This window comes from Hypomesus nipponensis, chromosome 9, assembly GCF_054491055.1.
Source record: "Hypomesus nipponensis isolate SF chromosome 9, ASM5449105v1, whole genome shotgun sequence".
Lineage (NCBI taxonomy): Eukaryota > Metazoa > Chordata > Actinopteri > Osmeriformes > Osmeridae > Hypomesus > Hypomesus nipponensis.
This window is the reverse complement of record NC_140369.1, coordinates 15975001-15992662: the sequence shown is the minus strand read 5'-3', so window position 1 is coordinate 15992662 and position 17662 is coordinate 15975001. Positions and strand designations below refer to the sequence as shown.

General features: G+C 45.3%; 4 protein-coding genes across 9 annotated transcripts in view; 2 read left to right on the top strand and 2 right to left on the bottom strand.

The window, feature by feature from the left end:
* Positions 1 to 1225: 1225 nt before the first annotated feature.
* irf6 (interferon regulatory factor 6) lies at positions 1226 to 5514 on the top strand. 2 transcript variants are annotated; one of them, XM_084705468.1, is made up of 9 exons: positions 1226 to 1244; positions 1386 to 1450; positions 2003 to 2185; positions 2327 to 2522; positions 2737 to 2832; positions 3011 to 3280; positions 3435 to 3827; positions 3941 to 4059; positions 4623 to 5514. In XM_084705468.1, exons 3-9 carry the CDS (start codon positions 2012 to 2014, stop codon positions 4857 to 4859), a joined length of 1485 nt encoding a protein of 494 aa, XP_084561594.1. In that variant the 5' UTR covers positions 1226 to 1244; positions 1386 to 1450; positions 2003 to 2011; the 3' UTR covers positions 4860 to 5514. The 2 variants fall into 2 exon arrangements, with proteins under 2 accessions (XP_084561594.1, XP_084561593.1); XM_084705467.1 differs by lacking the exon at positions 1226 to 1244 and having other exon boundaries at positions 1256 to 1450.
* Positions 5515 to 5720: 206 nt separating this feature from the next.
* LOC146273197 (TRAF3-interacting JNK-activating modulator-like) lies at positions 5721 to 7771 on the bottom strand. Its single transcript, XM_084704966.1, has 6 exons — positions 7281 to 7771; positions 7048 to 7189; positions 6876 to 6933; positions 6732 to 6759; positions 6365 to 6394; positions 5721 to 6275 (listed from the first exon to the last, which is right to left on the bottom strand). The coding sequence occupies exons 1-6, from the start codon at positions 7656 to 7658 to the stop codon at positions 6105 to 6107; spliced, it is 807 nt and encodes a 268-aa protein (XP_084561092.1). The 5' UTR covers positions 7659 to 7771; the 3' UTR covers positions 5721 to 6104.
* Positions 7772 to 9849: 2078 nt separating this feature from the next.
* eps8l3a (EPS8 signaling adaptor L3a) lies at positions 9850 to 16041 on the top strand. Its single transcript, XM_084705888.1, has 19 exons — positions 9850 to 9914; positions 10062 to 10132; positions 10270 to 10334; positions 10531 to 10689; positions 10940 to 11089; positions 11571 to 11663; positions 11853 to 11871; positions 12007 to 12134; positions 12353 to 12458; positions 12598 to 12671; positions 12768 to 12842; positions 13210 to 13355; positions 13932 to 14067; positions 14167 to 14198; positions 14294 to 14390; positions 14509 to 14616; positions 14845 to 14927; positions 15172 to 15304; positions 15417 to 16041. The coding sequence occupies exons 1-19, from the start codon at positions 9850 to 9852 to the stop codon at positions 15447 to 15449; spliced, it is 1773 nt and encodes a 590-aa protein (XP_084562014.1). The 3' UTR covers positions 15450 to 16041.
* A 7-nt stretch (positions 16042 to 16048) lies between these two features.
* The window catches only part of ampd2a (adenosine monophosphate deaminase 2a), a 35677-nt gene continuing 34063 nt past the window's right edge, over positions 16049 to 17662 (bottom strand). For all 5 annotated transcript variants that reach the window (XM_084704240.1, XM_084704239.1, XM_084704237.1 and 2 more), the window contains one exon: positions 16049 to 17662. This exon is cut by the window's right edge and continues 2680 nt beyond it. The gene's annotated coding sequence lies outside the window, so the exon portion shown is untranslated.

Genomic DNA, 17662 nt, shown 5'->3' with positions numbered 1-17662 from the left:
ATATTATCACAATAGCTTAGAGTTCATCGCTAGCACTAGTCCCTGCAGTCAGTTTGGATGCTTCAAAGCACATATCCATATACATTTTAAGTGCACTTAATTTTTTTTCTGAAATAGTGATCTGGTTATTTTTATTTATAATATGTTTGATGAATTACAATGATTTCAATGACACATCTTTATACTGTGTACTGCAACATTATTACTTAGCATTGGGGCACTTTTTAATATTACATAAAAAAATTATATTACATTTTAATATTACAGGATATTTTTTTATCAGGCTTTTACCCATGAAGACTCATATTTGTTCAAATCCAACTTCAAACGTGTTTTAAGACTGGCATTCGATCTAGAGTTGGAAAAATGAAATGTGACAATGTAAAATAACTAGATGTTAAAATGTTCAATGTTTGGCAAAAGATAATATGTACAGTATTTCATAAACAGTACAATACCCCTGAAATAAAATTACAAATCAAATGAAACCATGACACATTTTTTCCTCATCATTTGAGTGGATATGAACTGGACAAACAGAAAAACGTTCACACACACACACACACACACACACACACACACACACAAACACACACACTAATCTTAGATCTTAACTGAAACTGACGAACTCTACGGTTGTCAACGGAAGATTTGTGTCTGTCAACAGTGATGACAAATGTGTGACGACGTTGCAAGTGGTACGGTGTTGCAATATTCGGTGCGTTCGACTTCATGCAGCGCAGGCGTCGTCTGCAGCCGCCTGCAGCCCGGCTGACTTGAAGCAGCCAATGACGTTCTCAGATTCAAGGCAGCCGACTGCAGCCGACTGTAGGCGCCGCCGGCGTTGCATGAAGTCGAATGCGCCTATAAATGTCCTCTTTTCGGTACAGAACAGCATCTGTAAAACAGTAATTTTATAAATTCAAGAAAAGGGAATTCTGTGTCTACCAGATATGCTATGGATGTAACGACTTGGTTTCAATTATATATTTAAAAAATTATATTATATTAAAACAACTAGGCTATTTTGTTAACTGACAGTAGGCTATATCAGCTAGAGTAGCTACACCATAAGAAACAAGCTTTATTTGTGTTTATATAACTTATTTCGTATAAACAGAAAACGTTTGTCTCCAGTGAGTCATTTGGTTAGTGATGATTCGGTTCTTTGTAAATGTACGGAAATGTGTGTGAAAGGTGCGCCAGACTGAAACGTATGACGTCACGGTGTTACCTGAGTTTCGGTGAGGGAAAGGGGAGGACAGTTTTACCATAGACTAACTCTATCTGAATGTTTGCGTGAATATCTGCTGTTATTAATCCCAGACGAATTGATCAGCAATTATGTGATTAACATTAACATTTTAGAAATATTTGGCTTTTAGATTAAAGTTCCACCAACTCTTGTTCCGATAAAAGGTGCGCACTTCCTGGTCAACTTCGTCTGCAGGTAGGTTTCGATATAGTTTCTCGTTTGTTTTTAGTCTTTTAGAATTTCCCTGTATGTTAACTTGTTGAAGCATTTATCTTAACATGAAAATTAGTTAACACAACTCGTTTTTACTGGTCACGTTTCACCGAATGTCATCCAGTTTTTTTCCGCTTCCCTCATAACGCGATCCCCCCCTACGTTATACTAGACTGATGGGGGCTATTGTTGTGTTGGATGAGCAGCTTTTTTTACCTATTGAAATTGTTCACGAATACTGATATCGGTGTGATGTTCATTCGAAAGCTCCAGGTGCCAATTATTCGGAAAATACTCCTGGTATTTGTATTTGAAGTGAAAAAAACCTAGCGGCCATGCCCCGTCTTCTGACATAAAGTTAAAAACCTATTCCATGTGTTGACTACTCCTCAAAGTTGCATCTATCTTGAAGCAGGGAATGTCAGACAAACCCACCTCTGTGACCATAAAGTCCTGATGTGTTTATTGTTAAATGGTCCTTTATGTCTCTGTTAAATTACACAGTGTGACATTTTTTCAAATTTCTCTCTCCAGGCACAAAGGATGTCGGTGACCCCACGGCGAGTCCGTCTCAAGCCCTGGCTGGTGGCCCAGGTTGACACAGGCCTTTATCCAGGCCTGGTGTGGATCGACAGGGAGGCAAAGCGCTTCCAGATCCCCTGGAGACATGCAACACGACACACACCACAGCATGATGAAGAGAACACCATCTTTAAAGTGAGTCAGGTCAATGCACGTCACAAAACATATTGCAGTACAAACATGTCAAAGAAAATATGCAAATGTAGGGGTCAGCTGGTGGCAGCTCCAGGTCAGGTGCAGGACTGTTCATTTAACTGTAGTGTTTAACTGACTCAGGCCTGGGCAGTGGAGACCGGAAAGTTCCAGGAGGGTCAGGATGAGCCGGACCCTGCAAAGTGGAAAGCCCAGCTCCGCTGTGCCCTCAACAAGAGCCGAGAGTTTAACCTCATATACGACGGCACCAAGGAGGTCCCCATGAACCCTCTGAAGATCTACGATGTCTGCGACATTCCACAGCCCCTAAGTAACCCAGGTAACCCCAAAACACCTGTAAGAAACCACTCACTGGAAACGGTCAACCAACCATTTATCTTTTTTCAATGTTTAACCATTGAACTATGGTTTCTAATATAAAAGGGGGGAGGGGTTGGTTGGAAAGTTACTCGGTCAAAATCCCATTGTCTGAAATGTAAAAGGAAATGTGACTTGGTGCTGCTCTCCTCAGTTCTTCCTCCTTTTCTTCTCAGGATCCACTGAACCTGGCCCTTGGACGCCGTATGATGAAGAGGGAGGGGAGGATGATGTTCCAGATACTCCTGACTCCCTGCCTCCATACCCACCCGGTGAGCCATGTCACTTCCTCAACCGTGCACGACACTGGGCTTACACCCACCCAAGCCCCTCAGATATCCAGAGCTCCTGGGCTTCAGGTTATTAGCCTGTGCTGTTAAATGTAGCCTACACCCCAAAACGGCTCCTGGCATCCTGGGTAATCATGCTTCTACGTCTGTGCTTTTCCAGGTGCCAGCCCCGCTTCCCTCCCTGTCATGTGGTCCCCTGCCAGTGCGGGCTCCCCCATGCAGCCCCCCAGCTGCCCCCCTCCTGCTCCAGAGGCCTGGGTCAAAGAAGAACCTGGGAAGGTGTGGCCCAAGGAGGAGCCCGTGGACATGGAGATGAACCCCACCCCCATGGAGGTGCCTCCCATGGCCCCCGCCCCCCTGGACATGCAGCCCCTGCCCATGCCTGACCCCATGTTCGCATCCCCAGAGATGTGGATCAGCTCGCTCCCCAGTGAGTACATCACTCGGAATCGAGCTCGCCGAATAACGTCCGACAACAGACCCACACCACGGAATCAGCAGATGGACTTTTTAGGGAATTGGTTCAGAAAGGGTTAGGTTTCAGGTCCTTGTCTAAATCTCATGCTCTTCCGCCTCCCTCTTAGTGACAGACCTGGAGGTGCAGTTCCAGTATCGGGGTAAGGACGTGTGCCCAGCCATAACAGTCAGCAACCCCCATGGCTGCAGGCTGTTCTACGGGGACCTGGGCCCCATGGTCAACCAGGAGGAGCTGTTCGGCCCGGTGAGCCTGGAGCAGCTGCGCTTCCCCACCACCGAGCACATCCCCAACGACAAGCAGCGGGTGTTCACCAACCGCCTGCTGGACGTCATGGACCGCGGGCTCATCCTGGAGGTCAACGGCCACGACATCTACGCCATGCGCCTGTGCCAGTGCAAGGTGTACTGGTCGGGCCCCTGCGCCCCCAACCCTACGGCCCCCAACCTGATCGAGCGCCAGAGGAAGGTCAAGCTCTTCTGCCTGGAGTCTTTCCTCAGCGGTGGGTGTGGTGACCCCCCTCCATACAACTGGCAGTTTTCGAAACATGGACAGTGTGTGTGGTCTATGCCAGAGTGTAGGGCGTGTGTGATGAAGTGTCTGCTTGGGTTGCAGGTTTGATAGCCCATCAGAGGGGGCAGACCCCCAGCCCACCAGGGTTTGACATCAACCTGTGCTTTGGAGAGGAGTGGCCGGACGGCAAGCCCAGAGAGAGGAAGCTCATCATGGTTCAAGTAAGCAACTGCTTTTGTAACAAGTTAGGGCCGTGGCCTGAGGATGTAACAGGATAGGGCTGTGGACTGAGGATGTAACAGGATAGGGCTGTGGACTGAGGATGTAACAGGATAGGGCTGTGGACTGAGGATGTAACAGGATAGGGCTGTGGACTGAGGATGTAACAGGATAGGGCTGTGGACTGAGGATGTTACAGGATAGGGCTGTGGACTGAGGATGTTACAGGATAGGGCTGTGGACTGAGGATGTAACAGGATAGGGCTGTGGACTGAGGATGTAACAGGATAGGGCTGTGGACTGAGGATGTAACCAAATAGAGCTGTGGACTGGGGATGTAACAGGGCTTAAGGCATTAAGATTTAGGATTGAGGTTAGACTGCTAGGAACTGTAAATAGCAAATGAGCTTGAAATGTTATTAAATGTCTAAATGTCATCGCCATTGCTAACATGTTAACATGCTCTTATTTAGTCCAATGATTACTTTAAATGGCTTTCCCATTTAAAAAAATATCTGTGAATGTGGGTCTGTGCTGTAATATTTGTTGCTCCACCCCCCTCCAGATCATCCCTGTAGTGGCCCGCATGATCAACGAGATGTTCAACGGTGACTGCATGCGCTCCTTTGACAGCGGCAGCGTCCGTCTGCAAATCTCCATCCCAGACATCAAGGACAACATTGTGACCCACCTGAAGCAGCTGTACTGCCTGCTGCAGACCCACCAGGGCCAGGACGGCTGGTCAGGCGCCATGCCCCCTGGGGCGGCCCTCCATCTGCCCCTGCCCCTGCATGCCCAGTGAAGCGCTAGGCTAGGTTAGGCTAGCCCTGGCCAAACTGGGCCATGCCAGGTCAAGCTCAGCCACCTCGTCTTCTCTGGGGGGGAGAAACATTCTTATTACTGACCAATGGTTACTGTGGAACCCTATGATGCACCAGTAGACCAGGAAAGTACTTATGTGTTTATTTTTCAACTTCAAAATATGTAGAAGTATGTACTCTGGGAAAGAGAGAGATAATCTCCCAACTAGCATCAGTGTATAACAAAATGTACCTTAAGGAGCTTAAGCAAGACTAGAAAATATAAGCCATTTTATTCTCTGTGAAATGGTTAGAGAGCGGAACGGCGCTCGGCAACCACACAGGTTCAAAGTCTTGTGTTGTACCATGCTAGATTCAACCTAGTTAATAAGTTCCAGACATGGCCCGAAACCCGCGGCATGCATAGCTGGCAGTTGCTACTGGACTGTCATGTATGGTGTCTGGGTTGGGTTGTCATTTTAACACTGAGTGGGTTGATGGGCATTGTGTGCATTACTTTGAGACTAAACCTCATTTTCAGTTTCTTAGTCTAACCTTAACCAGTTGGACATATATCTTGTTCAAGGAGTATAACTAGAGGGTTACAATTATCCTGTGAATGTCATCAGATTTTATCAAATAAAAACTTGCAAAACAGTCAGGTTCTGTATTCTTCTACATGGTCAAACTGAAACTTGATTCTAAGGATTCTATCTGTCATGGCTTAAATGTCTAGTTTGAATGTCTCCACCTAAGAATGCTGCTGGAGACTCCTGGCTCTGTTACCTAGACTCCTGCTGTTCTCTGGTGGTAAAACAGTCAATCAAAGAGGATAACTTTAACATGTATTTTTTATTCCATATACGTGTTTGTTAATACTGTTTTAATACATTTGTTTGCACGGAGATGCACCTACAGTGTAACATGAAGCCGGTAAATGCTGTGTTCTAAAAACTTCCTGAGGTAAGGTCAGTACTTCCTCTCTCCCACAACACTCTCCGTGTCTCAGCCCCGGGAGACGTTAGCGCCATCTAGTGGATACACATGCCAAACAGCATGAATCCAACAATTCACTTCATTGATTCCGAAGGAAAGTCAGCATTCAACAAGGTTGAATATTGTGATAAGAGAGCAATTTTTCCAGTCTATCCCACAGTCCCCGGGGTTGTTACATCTCCAACTAAAGATTTTCACTGGAACTCAACCCTGGAACTAACAGAAATGGTTAAGCCTGAGGTCATCAGTTTTCACCTCTGGGCTGTCAGCCCTCCTGAGCCTGGGTGTTTAGGCTGGTGACACACACAGGCGTGAGGAACTCCGACCTTCCACACGTGATTGTGGGAGAGCAGGAGAGTGGAGGTGCCTCGCTGCAGGAGGGTCAGCTTCTGTTTCAGGGTGTCCTCCCTCCAGAGAGCCTCCTGTGGCCGGTGACAAAGCTACGCTGTGACACTCAGACACACATTGAACCAATCACACAAGAGAATCGAAAGGTTTCAGTTTTACACACCTTTAGATACTCAGCCAGCTGGAGAAGGTCCTGCAGTGTCAGAAAGAGGAAGAGGGAGATGGAGGTGGATATTCATTTGGTGAGATAGAGGAGGAGATTTGTTTGGTTATAAGTCATGTGCTGTGACTCTCATCTCTATCAGATTAGCATGGACATTTAGTCATTTAGCAGACGCTCTTATCCAGAGCGACTTACAGTAAGTACAGGGACATTCTCCCCGAGGTAAGTAGGGTGAAGTGCCTTGCCCAAGGACACAACGTCATTTGAAGTCATCAACAACCTTCTGATTAAATGCCCGACTCCCTAACCGCTCAGCCATCTGACCCATTCAGCACAAAACATCAAAAATGGGATGAGACTCAGTTACCTTCTCCTTCACAGTGACATAGCCGCATCTGGGATTCAAAAGAGTAGAGTCCAGGGTTAATGTTGTCATACACACAATGTTCACGATAAACTGAGCTACCGCTGTAACTTGTCAATTTGAACTGTCCTATCTGTAGTAACTTACTCCGTCTGACAACGTGGACTCCTTGGTAGCTTCTGATGATTTGGTGGGTCTGCCTGGTCTGCACGGGAAGAGATCAAAAGAGGAGTAATAGTGATAGGTTCTTAATGGCAGGTAGGCAACCTCTCTCCATTATGTTTTTGTACAAAACTATGAGTGAATTATCCAACTGTACCTGTGTCTCTGGCCTCCAGACCGCTGCTCAGGGAAGCCTTGTTAGGAAGAGGAGGAGGAGGTGTCTCAGAGGTGACATCATGCTCCGCTCTCACAGCTTCATCCACAGATGGACATGAACGTGGAGGCGAGATCCAAGGAGCCTGGAGAAGCAGTTTGACATTCGGTGGTTAGTTGTTGGGCCTGGGCCTGATGACGAGAATGTCCGTCCTGTGAGATGGGTCATGTGCTCACCGTGCCAGGAGAGTGCACGTCTGGCCACACGATGCCAAGTTCGTCCGCGGATATGAAGGGCTGTCTCTCGACCGGCGCCCCCCTGTGCTGGGCCGTCCTCAGGGTGACTTTAGTATCCTTGAGTGACTCTCTGTCTTCCCCCGACAGGCCATCAGACTGGACCTGGCACTGACCCATGTGTCTCCGCCTGTGAAACTCCACCTGTCTCTTCCTCTGCCACGCGTTCCTCCACCCTGCCTCCAGCTTGGTGCCCCAGCTGCGACACGTTGTGGCGTTGCGATCTCTCAGGGACTCGAATTTGGCCGCCCGCTGTTCCAGCTTCTGGTCGTAACTCTCTGTCTCCGGCTGTTTCCTCCCAGGACTCTTTTGATTCTCCATTTTGTCAACTCGCGTGAAACCTCACAGTTCCTTTCCGTTACATCAACTCCAAACAGATTGAGAGGCTGGGTGTGTTCAGACAGGATGCTGTGCAACTAGCCGTGAAAAGAGAGAAAGGCTGGCAGAGGATGGCCACATCATTTCAGCTCTATACAGTTACGGTAAACAGTAAGTAGTACTCAATGTTTCAACGCAAAAATTCTGTTATTAAGTCAGTTATTTCAATTTTAAAGTCTGTTATTTAAAGGTTAGAACTGCACACAACCTAGTACATAGTTCACAGTATCTGTACCCTTACTGATGCAAACATCACCATAACCATACCGTGGGTTTCACAAAAGGTCAGTCAGAAGTCAAACCAAGTGGGTCCACAAGCTTGTTCCGTGTCTTACCTCTCTCGTCTCTCTCTGCACCTCTCTCGTTCACTCACAGTCACTTCTGACTCGCGATAGCAACAGGAAATGAGAGCAACCACATTGTTAACACATCTGTTCCGCTATCATGGCCCTGTATGGTATACTTACACACACACACACAAACACGCACACACACGCACATGCATGCACAAACACGCACATATATTATTAGAGTAAGTTGTGGTGGGAAACGTTGCAAGTGGCAGGCCTAGCTATGTGGAGTGGTGTGTATAATGGACTAGAAGAATGTAGGGCTTGAGAAAGGTTCTGGTTCTGGTCGCTGATGGGGCAACACAGCTAGAACGTGACCGAGCCTCCAGACTCATGTCCTCAGTCACGGTCTGGGCGAGAGAACTGAGAGGAGAAAACATCATGATCTCTACCAGCGCAGGATGCAGGTAGATCGACCCTGCTGTGGCAAAAACAATCACCAGACAAACGTTCGCCCTCCCCATCGGGTGCCCTTTGCTCCAAGGGGATACCTTCAGCATATTGGAATAAATACCAGACACACCCACAACCATTAAACTTGGTGGTAAACTCCACTCCACTGTAAGTGGTGGCTTGTCTGTAGAGGTAGTCCCAGATCAGAGTCACAGACAGCAGCTGGGAAATGCCCTGGATCAATGTGCCGTCGGTGGACTTTGCTCCTGTGTCTTTTATAAGGAAGTCTTTGGAGCACATCCTCAGTGCTCCGTAAGAGGAATCAAGGATTGGAATATGAGTTAGATTGGTTCGGAAAGAGTGGAGACGAGTGGATACTGAAGTGAATAGGATTTGGACACAACAGGTAAAGTGTGTGTCATGTTTATCTAAGTTGGATGATGGTTGATGGTACAGCTTGTACAGTCAACTTCCTGATTAGAGGATGTTCACTAAATGACTACAGCGCTCAGACCGGAAGATTTCAACATTTTATACAATACATTTGAATGTATAAGTTATTGTTTTGATATAGAGATATATAAATATCAAGATAGATAGATAGATAGATAGGACTATATATTGTTCTGACGACAAGGGAAAAAAGAATATGGTGAGAAGGAGTGTTGTGAAAAAAAATCTGTACATCCTTTGTTCTGATTCAAACTAATGTTAACTTTATTTGTACTGTATTTGCCATTTGGTTATTTATAATCTATGAATTATCAACAAAAACATGTTCCTACTTGTTGCTAGGCCTATCTCCGGAAATATTATTAGTACCATAAAAACATCCCTGCTCGTTGCCTGGCAGCTATCTTCTACAGTGCAGGCCAAACAGAGCACCTGTAATTTAACAAGACTAACTTTATCATTTCTCTTAAAATGTATACTGTCCGTTATGTTCTAAATCCAAAATGTTAAGACTGAATTGTTTTGTAATTCAAGAATTGAATTTCTTTTATTCCATATTCCAAATCTTTCAGTTTTGAAAGGTACACCACAGTGTTTCTTCAGTGTGAATGATTGACTGGAGTCTACCTGAGCTGGGATCAGGTTTACAGCCCTGAGGGCCCTGCTCGATAAAGACAGATTAGTCATTCTCCGGACATAAGGACAAAAAATAAAAAAGATTGACAACAATACATTAGTTGTATCATTGATTGGAGCCAATCACAGATAACCCTGAAGAACGCAGATGACAAGTGAACATGCTAGCCCTGCAAATGGGATGACAGTATACATTATCACAGTAGTGTTTGACAAGGTAGTTTTCCACGGACCGTATCTAAGGGTTTGTTATACTGATATGCTATACTGATACTGCAGGCGGGACTCCAGAGAGTGTCAAGATGTTCCAGAGGAACAGTCCCTTTGGCTACGACACCAGCAGCTACTCTGGCTCCATACAGTCCAAGTACGTCACCCCCCACGTGCCTCTGGCAGGTGTCCCTAACGAGAACTATCAAACTGGAGTTTGGCAGCAGCCGTATTCTCTTATTCTCACTTTCAGTCTGGTTTGTTGTGGACTTGTTGTTCATGTCTTGTTCTTGTCTGTTTTCAGTGTGTACTCTGTGGATGACATGTCCTCCCAGATATCAAATCTCTCCAGACCCAGTGGCAAGTCAATATACCGTGAGTCAATGTATCTAAAAGAAAATGTGATCACTGAGGGTGGAACTAAATAACATGATCCTTTTCAAAATGCCAGTGTATCAGAACGCCTCAGTCTTCAATGTCAGTTGTTTCTGTTATTTTCCATATCTCAACAGTGCAGAGAAGAGAATATGCTGAATCTATTAACGAGATGATGAACAAGTTCCAGTACAGAGTAGAGGTATTATCTTCTTGTTACAAAAATACAATACCATCAGGTTTTGTTAAGTTAAAATCAAACTGTTTTACATTATTATACAGAAATGTCGGTCTACACCGAAAACATCTACACCGAAGCGCGTTTCCTCGCAATACAGAATGGACACTGTTCTTCACAATGCAAGTGAATGTAAGCTCTGTTCCTGTCCCTGCTGCAGCACCTATTCACCTGTGAGCTGGATGGGAAGGAGGTGCAGGATGTCGGGGACTGTGTGGAGCGCCTGAAGCTTCTGGATGGTATGGGCCGTGTGTGGGGCCAGGAAATGATCCTGGAGATACGGGATGGCAACCTGCTGCTGACCGACATTGAGACCAAGGTCAGTACTTCAGGTGCACTCATTGACAGGGGACAGGCACGGTGTGCGACGACGTGAATACACGTACAGGGAAGTACAAATGTTGTTATTCTGTCCCACATCTTCATTCTTTCCTCGCCTCCCTCCCCATCTCTCTCTACCCCTTCTCATCCCCACCCCTGTCCATCTCTCTCCTTTGGTCATCTCCTCCCCCTTCCCTGCCACCCTGTCTCCCTTTTCCCCCATCTCGCCCTCGCTATACTGGGTGTAGGAGGAACTGGAGTCCCTGGCTCTGAGCAGCATCCTGGAGCTGAAGGCCGTGATGGACAGCTGTGTGTACAACTCCCTGCTGACCATGTTGGTGCACAACCACAGCAGCAGAATCACCAGCGTCTTCTTGTTTCAGTGTGAGGAGCTCAGGGTGAGGAGGCAACTGGAGGATCGCTGCTTCACTGTAGTTGTACTGTAGCTACACTGTAGTTATACTGTAGCTACACTGTAGTTATACTGTAGCTTCACTGTAGTTATACTGTAGGTACACTGTAGTTATACTGTAGCTACACTGTAGTTGTACTGTAGCTACACTGTAGTTATACTGTAGCTACACTGTAGTTGTACCGTGGCTACACTGTAGTTATACTGTAGCTACACTGTAGTTGTACTGTAGCTACACTGTAGTTATACTCTAGCTACACTGTAGTGATACTATAGCTACAGTGTAGTTATATTGTAGCTACACTGTGGTTATACTGTAGCTTCACTGTAGTTATACTGTAGCTTCACTGTAGTTATACTGTAGCTACACTGTAGTTATACCGGACCATACCGCTTGATGTTATACAACAGTTGAGCTTACCCAATAACTGCTAAGCTTAATTTACCTTCTGAATGTGGTTATTTAGGCTGAGTACATTGAAAAGGACCTAAAAAGAGCTCTTCCTCAGAGGAGAGAGACTTCTGGCTCCAGGTACAGTCAACTTATTGAAAGCACAATTGTCTTTCTGTATTCCATTTCCTCTTATCAACCATGTGTTTTCACATGAAAATAATTCAAATGGCCATGCCTTTCATATAGAGAAAATCTGGCCGCCATAACAAGCCATCAGATAATCAAGCACACGAGGAACATAGCCCCACCCCCTGAAGAGACTGAATGGAACCCTCCGAGCGACCCTGTGTCTCAGTGGAGTGCTCCGGACTATGGTGAGAGACCAGAAACATGGCAGGAATGAGACTTGTGAGAAGTACATAGCACGTTTTCTATGTAGAAATAGACTGGAAATAACTGACCTAAGGCTCTAAATGATATACTGTCTCTTTTGACCATTTTCTGGGCAGATGAAGCCCCCTCAAGACCTGTACCAGTCAGGCCCAGGGTAGAGCCCCCCTCCGGACCCCCCTCTGTGGAAGAGGAGCCCCTTCCAGTCTTCCCACAGCGCCGGTACACAGAGCTAGACAGGAATGTGGTCAGTACTCTTGGTCTGGTCTTCTCTCAACCCAAAACCTTAATAGTTCCAAAACGTACGTACCTCTGCACAGAATACCTTCCCTGGGAATTATGTACGATATGTGCATATGCACAGTAGATTACAGACATACTGGCATTCCCCAGATACTGTGTACGCTAAAACACTGCTCTTCTCTTGTACCCATGTCCACTTTGACTGTATTTATTTCTCTGTAGGACATCTTGAATCACATCTTCACTGACATTGAAATATTTATGGGCAAAATATCTGCCATAGTGGCCAAAGACGAGAAGAAAAAGAAAAAAAAGAAGAAGGTTAAAGGTGATTTTAATCTTAATTAATTTATAAGACATTCAAATAGTAGATAATCTACTAATCGGTCATACTTTTTTATGGCCAGTCATTGTATGATGATGTAGTGGAATTATGTGACGTAATTGAATCCATTTGTACTTTCAAGCTATAAAAGGCATGCCACCCAGAGAGGAATTTGAATCTTGCCTCCAGAAAATCAAGTTTGGGTTCAACCTGCTGGTAATTATGCTTGTTCTTCATTATCACTCGTACATGGGACAAACTCATCATCATCCAATGATGCGTTAATCCCAGATGGTCTGGTCTGTGTGACAGGGGGAGCTCAATGGAAAGATCAAGAATCCCAGTGCTCAGGATTTCGTCCATGTTCTCTTCTCCACTTTAGCATATGTAAGTTGCCAATGTTTTTATGTTTATTCAAAAATATATATTGACTTCCTTTTGGATACTAAGTAAAGTACTTTAGTTATTTCATATCAAGCCCAGAGACACTCTATTGCATTACCTGAGGGTTTCTCTAAGAGTGTGACTACTATGAAGACTTTAAACCACTACTGCAGTGGAAGGTTCTTCTGCTGAATTGACAGTCATTCTAAAGGAACCCTCCCTCCCTCCCTCCCTCCCTCCCTCCCTCCCTCCCTCCCTCCCTCCCTCCCTCCCTCCCTCCCTCCCTCCCTCCCTCCCTCCCTCCCTCCCTCCCTCCCTCCCTCCCTCCCTCCCTCCCTCCCTCCCTCCCTCCCTCCCTCCCTCCCTCCAGGTGGTGTCTCACTGCCCAAAGGACCTGCCCCCCTCCATCGTGGCCCCCCTGCTGGAGCCGATGTGTATCGTGCTACTAAGTGAGGAGGCCACCCCGGACGAGGACCAACTGTGGCAGTCCCTCGGAGATGCCTGGAACATCCCCAGGTATGACCCCTGGTCTCCCCCCCTGGTCTCCCCCCTGGTCTCCTCCCCTGGTCTCCTCCCCCTGGTCTCCCCCTTGGTCTCCTCCCCCTGGTCTCCTCCCCCTGGTCTCCTCCCCTGGTCTCCTCCCCTGGTCTCCTCCCCCTGGTCTCCCCCCTGGTCTCCTCCCCCTGGTCTCCTCCCCCTGGTCTCCTCCCCTGGGTCACGTGGACGTGTGTACTGTATACCAGATAGACAAAATTTTGAGATAGAGAACATGAGTTCTAAAGTTATGGTCAGGGTTAAAACATTTTTTACAGTAAACTAGGGATTTAATAAGCAAAATGTCGCTAGGTTATTTTAACAATGGAATCTCTTGACTAATAACAATGGAATCTCTTGACTAATAACAATGGAATCTCTTGACTAATAACAATGGAATCTCTTGACTAATAACAATGGAATCTCTTGACTAATAACAATGGAATCTCTTGACTAATAACAATGGAATCTCTTGACTAATAACAATGGAATCTCTTGACTAATAACAATGGAATCTCTTGACTAATAACAATGGAATCTCTTGACTAATGTTCTCAGTACCAAATGGCCAGAGGATGACGAGGACATCCCCACCTACACTCTAGAGTTCCTAGACGGCTGGCAGCCCCCAGACGTGACCCCAGGAAGACAGCCTGACAGCGGGCAGCAGAATCAGCACCAGGCCCCCAAACAGGTGAGGACCTCCACCACCCACAACATCATCTAAACCATTAACTAGCAAAGTGAAACAAAAGGTTTTAGAAAATAGATTTTCAATAATGTGTGCTTTCAGAAATCAGCCCTAATGAAGCTTCCACCGTCACGGTAAGCATTATACACACACAACAAGCATTTGTTTACAATGATTGTGTGTGTGCGTGTGTTCCTGTGTCTATTATCCCATAACTGTGTTTATTCAGACCAGGTGAGCTCAGTCCCAGTTACATGCGTGTGAAGTACGATTTCTCAGCCCGAAACCATAAGGAGCTGAGCATCTCAAAAGGAGAGGTGGTTCAGGTGAGACTCATGAACTCATGAACAACACCCCACCATGCCTCAACACACCCCGAAAACAAGTCATCAACATTCCGACCGCTGTGTCGTTATGAGTTGGCAAACAATGGTGTCTCCACAGTTACTGGACATGTCCAAGCAGTGGTGGAAGGTGAGGAACTCTGGAGGAGAGCAGGGCTTCGTACCCAACAACGTCTTGGAGGCTCTGGACAAGGGAGAGAAGGAGCAGGTAGGACCCTCCAGCACAGGGTCATAGGTGACGGATCCAGGCCTCATTGTCGGGGCATGTGTCTGGTGACCTTGGGCTGGTTGTTTTGGGCTAAATACATTTCCTTGCAAAGACCAATAACTCATTTACTCATTGACCCAACACATTTAGCAGGATTAGCTTTATAAATCTCCCCTACAGCAGTTATTAACAGCCATTAATGATCCTAAGCTAACCCGTTCACCACAGACCACAGCCGTTCCCTCATTGACCAGGAGGTCCAAACCCGATGACGTGAAAGTCTGGCTGGAGTACAAGGGCTTCAGCAAAATGTAAGTACCATCCAACATACTGACACACAGTCATTTAGGAATCCACACCGATCAGGTCTACTCCAGGATGACCACTTCCTTGATAGAAGAAGTCATAAAAATGTCTGTGTTTGTGTGAACTTACATGGCGAATAAACCAAATTCAGATTCAGATTAGCCCCCATACAGTGAAAAGTGTCTCCTCCTGTAGATACAGTTCATGCTGTTTGATTACTCCCCCCCCCCCCCCCCCCCCCCCCCCCAGCACGGTTCGCTGCCTTGGCGTGTTGAGCGGCTCCATGCTCCTGGGCATGACCAGGGACGAGCTGAAGATCGTGTGTCCAGAGGAGGGAGGTCGGGTCTTCTTCCAGCTCCAGAACATTAAGTCGGCCCTGGCTGTAAGTTTTAGAAACATTCACAAGAGAAATTTGGAGACAGAGTTTGGTCTCATGACTGGTCTTTATTTGAATTCTTCTTTCCTCACTTTCGATCGATGTCTTTCTTTCTCAGCTTGCCAGTGAAGTTAGGCCAATGGAGCCTTGAGAGGGAGTGCAGGACCAGAGAATGAAGAACATGTTAGTGAAGGAAGACCAAAAACGTGATTTCTGACTTTCAGCATCTCATAGAGGACTCAGAACTTCAACTGAAACAGTTTCAGTTACCACCACCATATTAAAGCTGCATAATGCTGATATATACATACATACATACATACATAAATAAATGAATAAACATGTTCATTTTATAAATCAGTATTGATAGGGCCTTGAATTAGATGACAGATCATTTGAGGATCTAGAGATTGGTGATTTGTCAATATTTGTCTTTTCATATATGATTCTATTCTATTCTATCAATTGGTAATGACGACATATGAATACATTTGGAGATCCATAAATTATATTAATCATTCTGTGAATGTCATATCTGTACCAAACCATTTAATGTTTGTTATTGTATATGTGTTCCTACCGTAATTGGCCGAGTCTATCCAGTATAAGTAGTTAACAATTGTCTTGTACAGTACTGGTACAACATAGGCATTCCTTATATTCATGTATATACAGTACATTCTATTTAAATGATAAATGATGTATATAAACATATATCAAATTAATACATGATGAACGAAGACAACAATGTTTGATGAATAAACATGCTTTATTCTATCTTCAGACATTACATGTGTACCATATTAGAAGCATCAGAGTCTGTTAAACAGGCACCCTTTTTAAAGCCAGGATAGAGACTACAGCACAAGGAATCAAACTAATTACAAATACAGTCAAATCAGTCTGCAATAGAAAAATAAAACAGGATAAGAACATGGTAAAACAGAGATAAGTGTCTCATGAACAGGACATTTGAATAGTCTGCGCATCTATAGGGAAAATAATCCGTAGCATTCTCTGTGTAAACATCGATAGATCAACTCGGTGTGTGAGTCACTGTGGTGACAGGTCAGTGTTGATAGTGACGGTTGTCCCAAGACTCAGCAGAGATGGATGGATGGATGACAATGACAGCGTGAATGAACCTCGCGGTTCCTCCGCGTGCCGACGCTTTGAACAGTTGAACGCGGACGCTACTTGCTTTGGTACTCACTTCACCTACAGCCCTCTCATCATACAGGACTACAACCTCTGAAAACGTGTTTTTGTTTTTTCTCTCTGAATATTCCCTGCAAAAGATGATGGAAATATCAAACGACCAGTGAAGAGCTGTAGATCAATGTCCATTTAAAGGAAACAACACTACTTTGCATCGACCTGAGAGTAGTGGAGAGGCTCAGTGTGTAGAGGGGTGTGGGAGGGACTGGTGCGCCTTGCTCCTGTGTGTGTTGGTGTGTACGGAAGGCAGACTGTATGTGTGGCTTTAACGTCACACAGTACTGTAAATTGTCTTGATAGCAACAGAACTCTTGTTGACTTTGGAACTTTCCCACCTACAGAAAGATACTCAATGGAGACGTTCCTTTTCTACCACAACAATCAACAAAAAACGGTGTTGAAAAAATGTCATAAAAGATTATAAAATAGGCAAAATAAACATTGCAGGGTTCCATTATAAGTCTACGAGCTACATTATTGTCAGGCGAATAATAATAGGAGTAAAGATAACAAACGGTTTCGTTCTTAGGACCAATAACGGCTCACAAGGATCTACAGCTACCGCACTTGTCTGTCAGATCTAGACACTGATACATTGCTTATCTCTGTGGCTTTAAAAAAATACACTTTTTACAACTTTGACTCGCCTTGTGTCCAGCAACACACCCTCTCAGCAGTGAAACACACCTCTGTTGAGGATCTGATCACATTCCAATTCTGTCAAACATACAATATCCTTTATATACTTTATTAAATTAGATCTTATTCTGTTTTAATTGACTAACAGGTATAATTTTAGAATGCGTTCTACAAATGTACAACTTTTGGTGCATTAACCAGTTATTGTACTGGAACAGTCTTGCCATCAAATGGTACTGTGCAAGCAGACCAGCAGTGCAAGTTACACTTATATTAGATCAATATGATATATCTAAGAAAACAAAGAAAAATAAGCTCACAGTTTGATGGACATGGAATAGGTTCAATGACAGGGAGAAGCAGGTTAAATGCATGGCAAGCTACACGGGACAAAAAGGTGCTTTTGGTGAACACCAGCATGATGTTACTATGGGGAGTGCGTCAATATCTGTAGCAGCACAGACCTAATGCTGGCCAGTCATGCAGCAAGTCTACCAGGACCCTGCA

What these genes read in the sequence shown, in the direction of transcription:
- irf6 (XM_084705468.1), top strand. Translation starts at nt 2,012, where the DNA reads ATGTCGGTGACCCCACGGCGAGTCCGTCTCAAGCCCTGGCTGGTGGCC. An exon ending in CCTGGAGTCTTTCCTCAGCG is followed by an intron (nt 3,828 to 3,940) that starts GTGGGTGTGGTG and finishes CTTGGGTTGCAG; the next exon opens with GTTTGATAGCCCATCAGAGG. An exon ending in GGAAGCTCATCATGGTTCAA is followed by an intron (nt 4,060 to 4,622) that starts GTAAGCAACTGC and finishes ACCCCCCTCCAG; the next exon opens with ATCATCCCTGTAGTGGCCCG.
- LOC146273197 (XM_084704966.1), bottom strand. Translation starts at nt 7,658, where the DNA reads ATGGAGAATCAAAAGAGTCCTGGGAGGAAACAGCCGGAGACAGAGAGT. An exon ending in ACGTGCACTCTCCTGGCACG is followed by an intron (nt 7,190 to 7,280) that starts GTGAGCACATGA and finishes CTGCTTCTCCAG; the next exon opens with GCTCCTTGGATCTCGCCTCC. An exon ending in AGCTGGCTGAGTATCTAAAG is followed by an intron (nt 6,276 to 6,364) that starts GTGTGTAAAACT and finishes CACCGGCCACAG; the next exon opens with GAGGCTCTCTGGAGGGAGGA.
- eps8l3a (XM_084705888.1), top strand. Translation starts at nt 9,850, where the DNA reads ATGTTCCAGAGGAACAGTCCCTTTGGCTACGACACCAGCAGCTACTCT. An exon ending in TCTGGCTCCATACAGTCCAA is followed by an intron (nt 9,915 to 10,061) that starts GTACGTCACCCC and finishes GTCTGTTTTCAG; the next exon opens with TGTGTACTCTGTGGATGACA. An exon ending in TTCAGTGTGAGGAGCTCAGG is followed by an intron (nt 11,090 to 11,570) that starts GTGAGGAGGCAA and finishes GTGGTTATTTAG; the next exon opens with GCTGAGTACATTGAAAAGGA.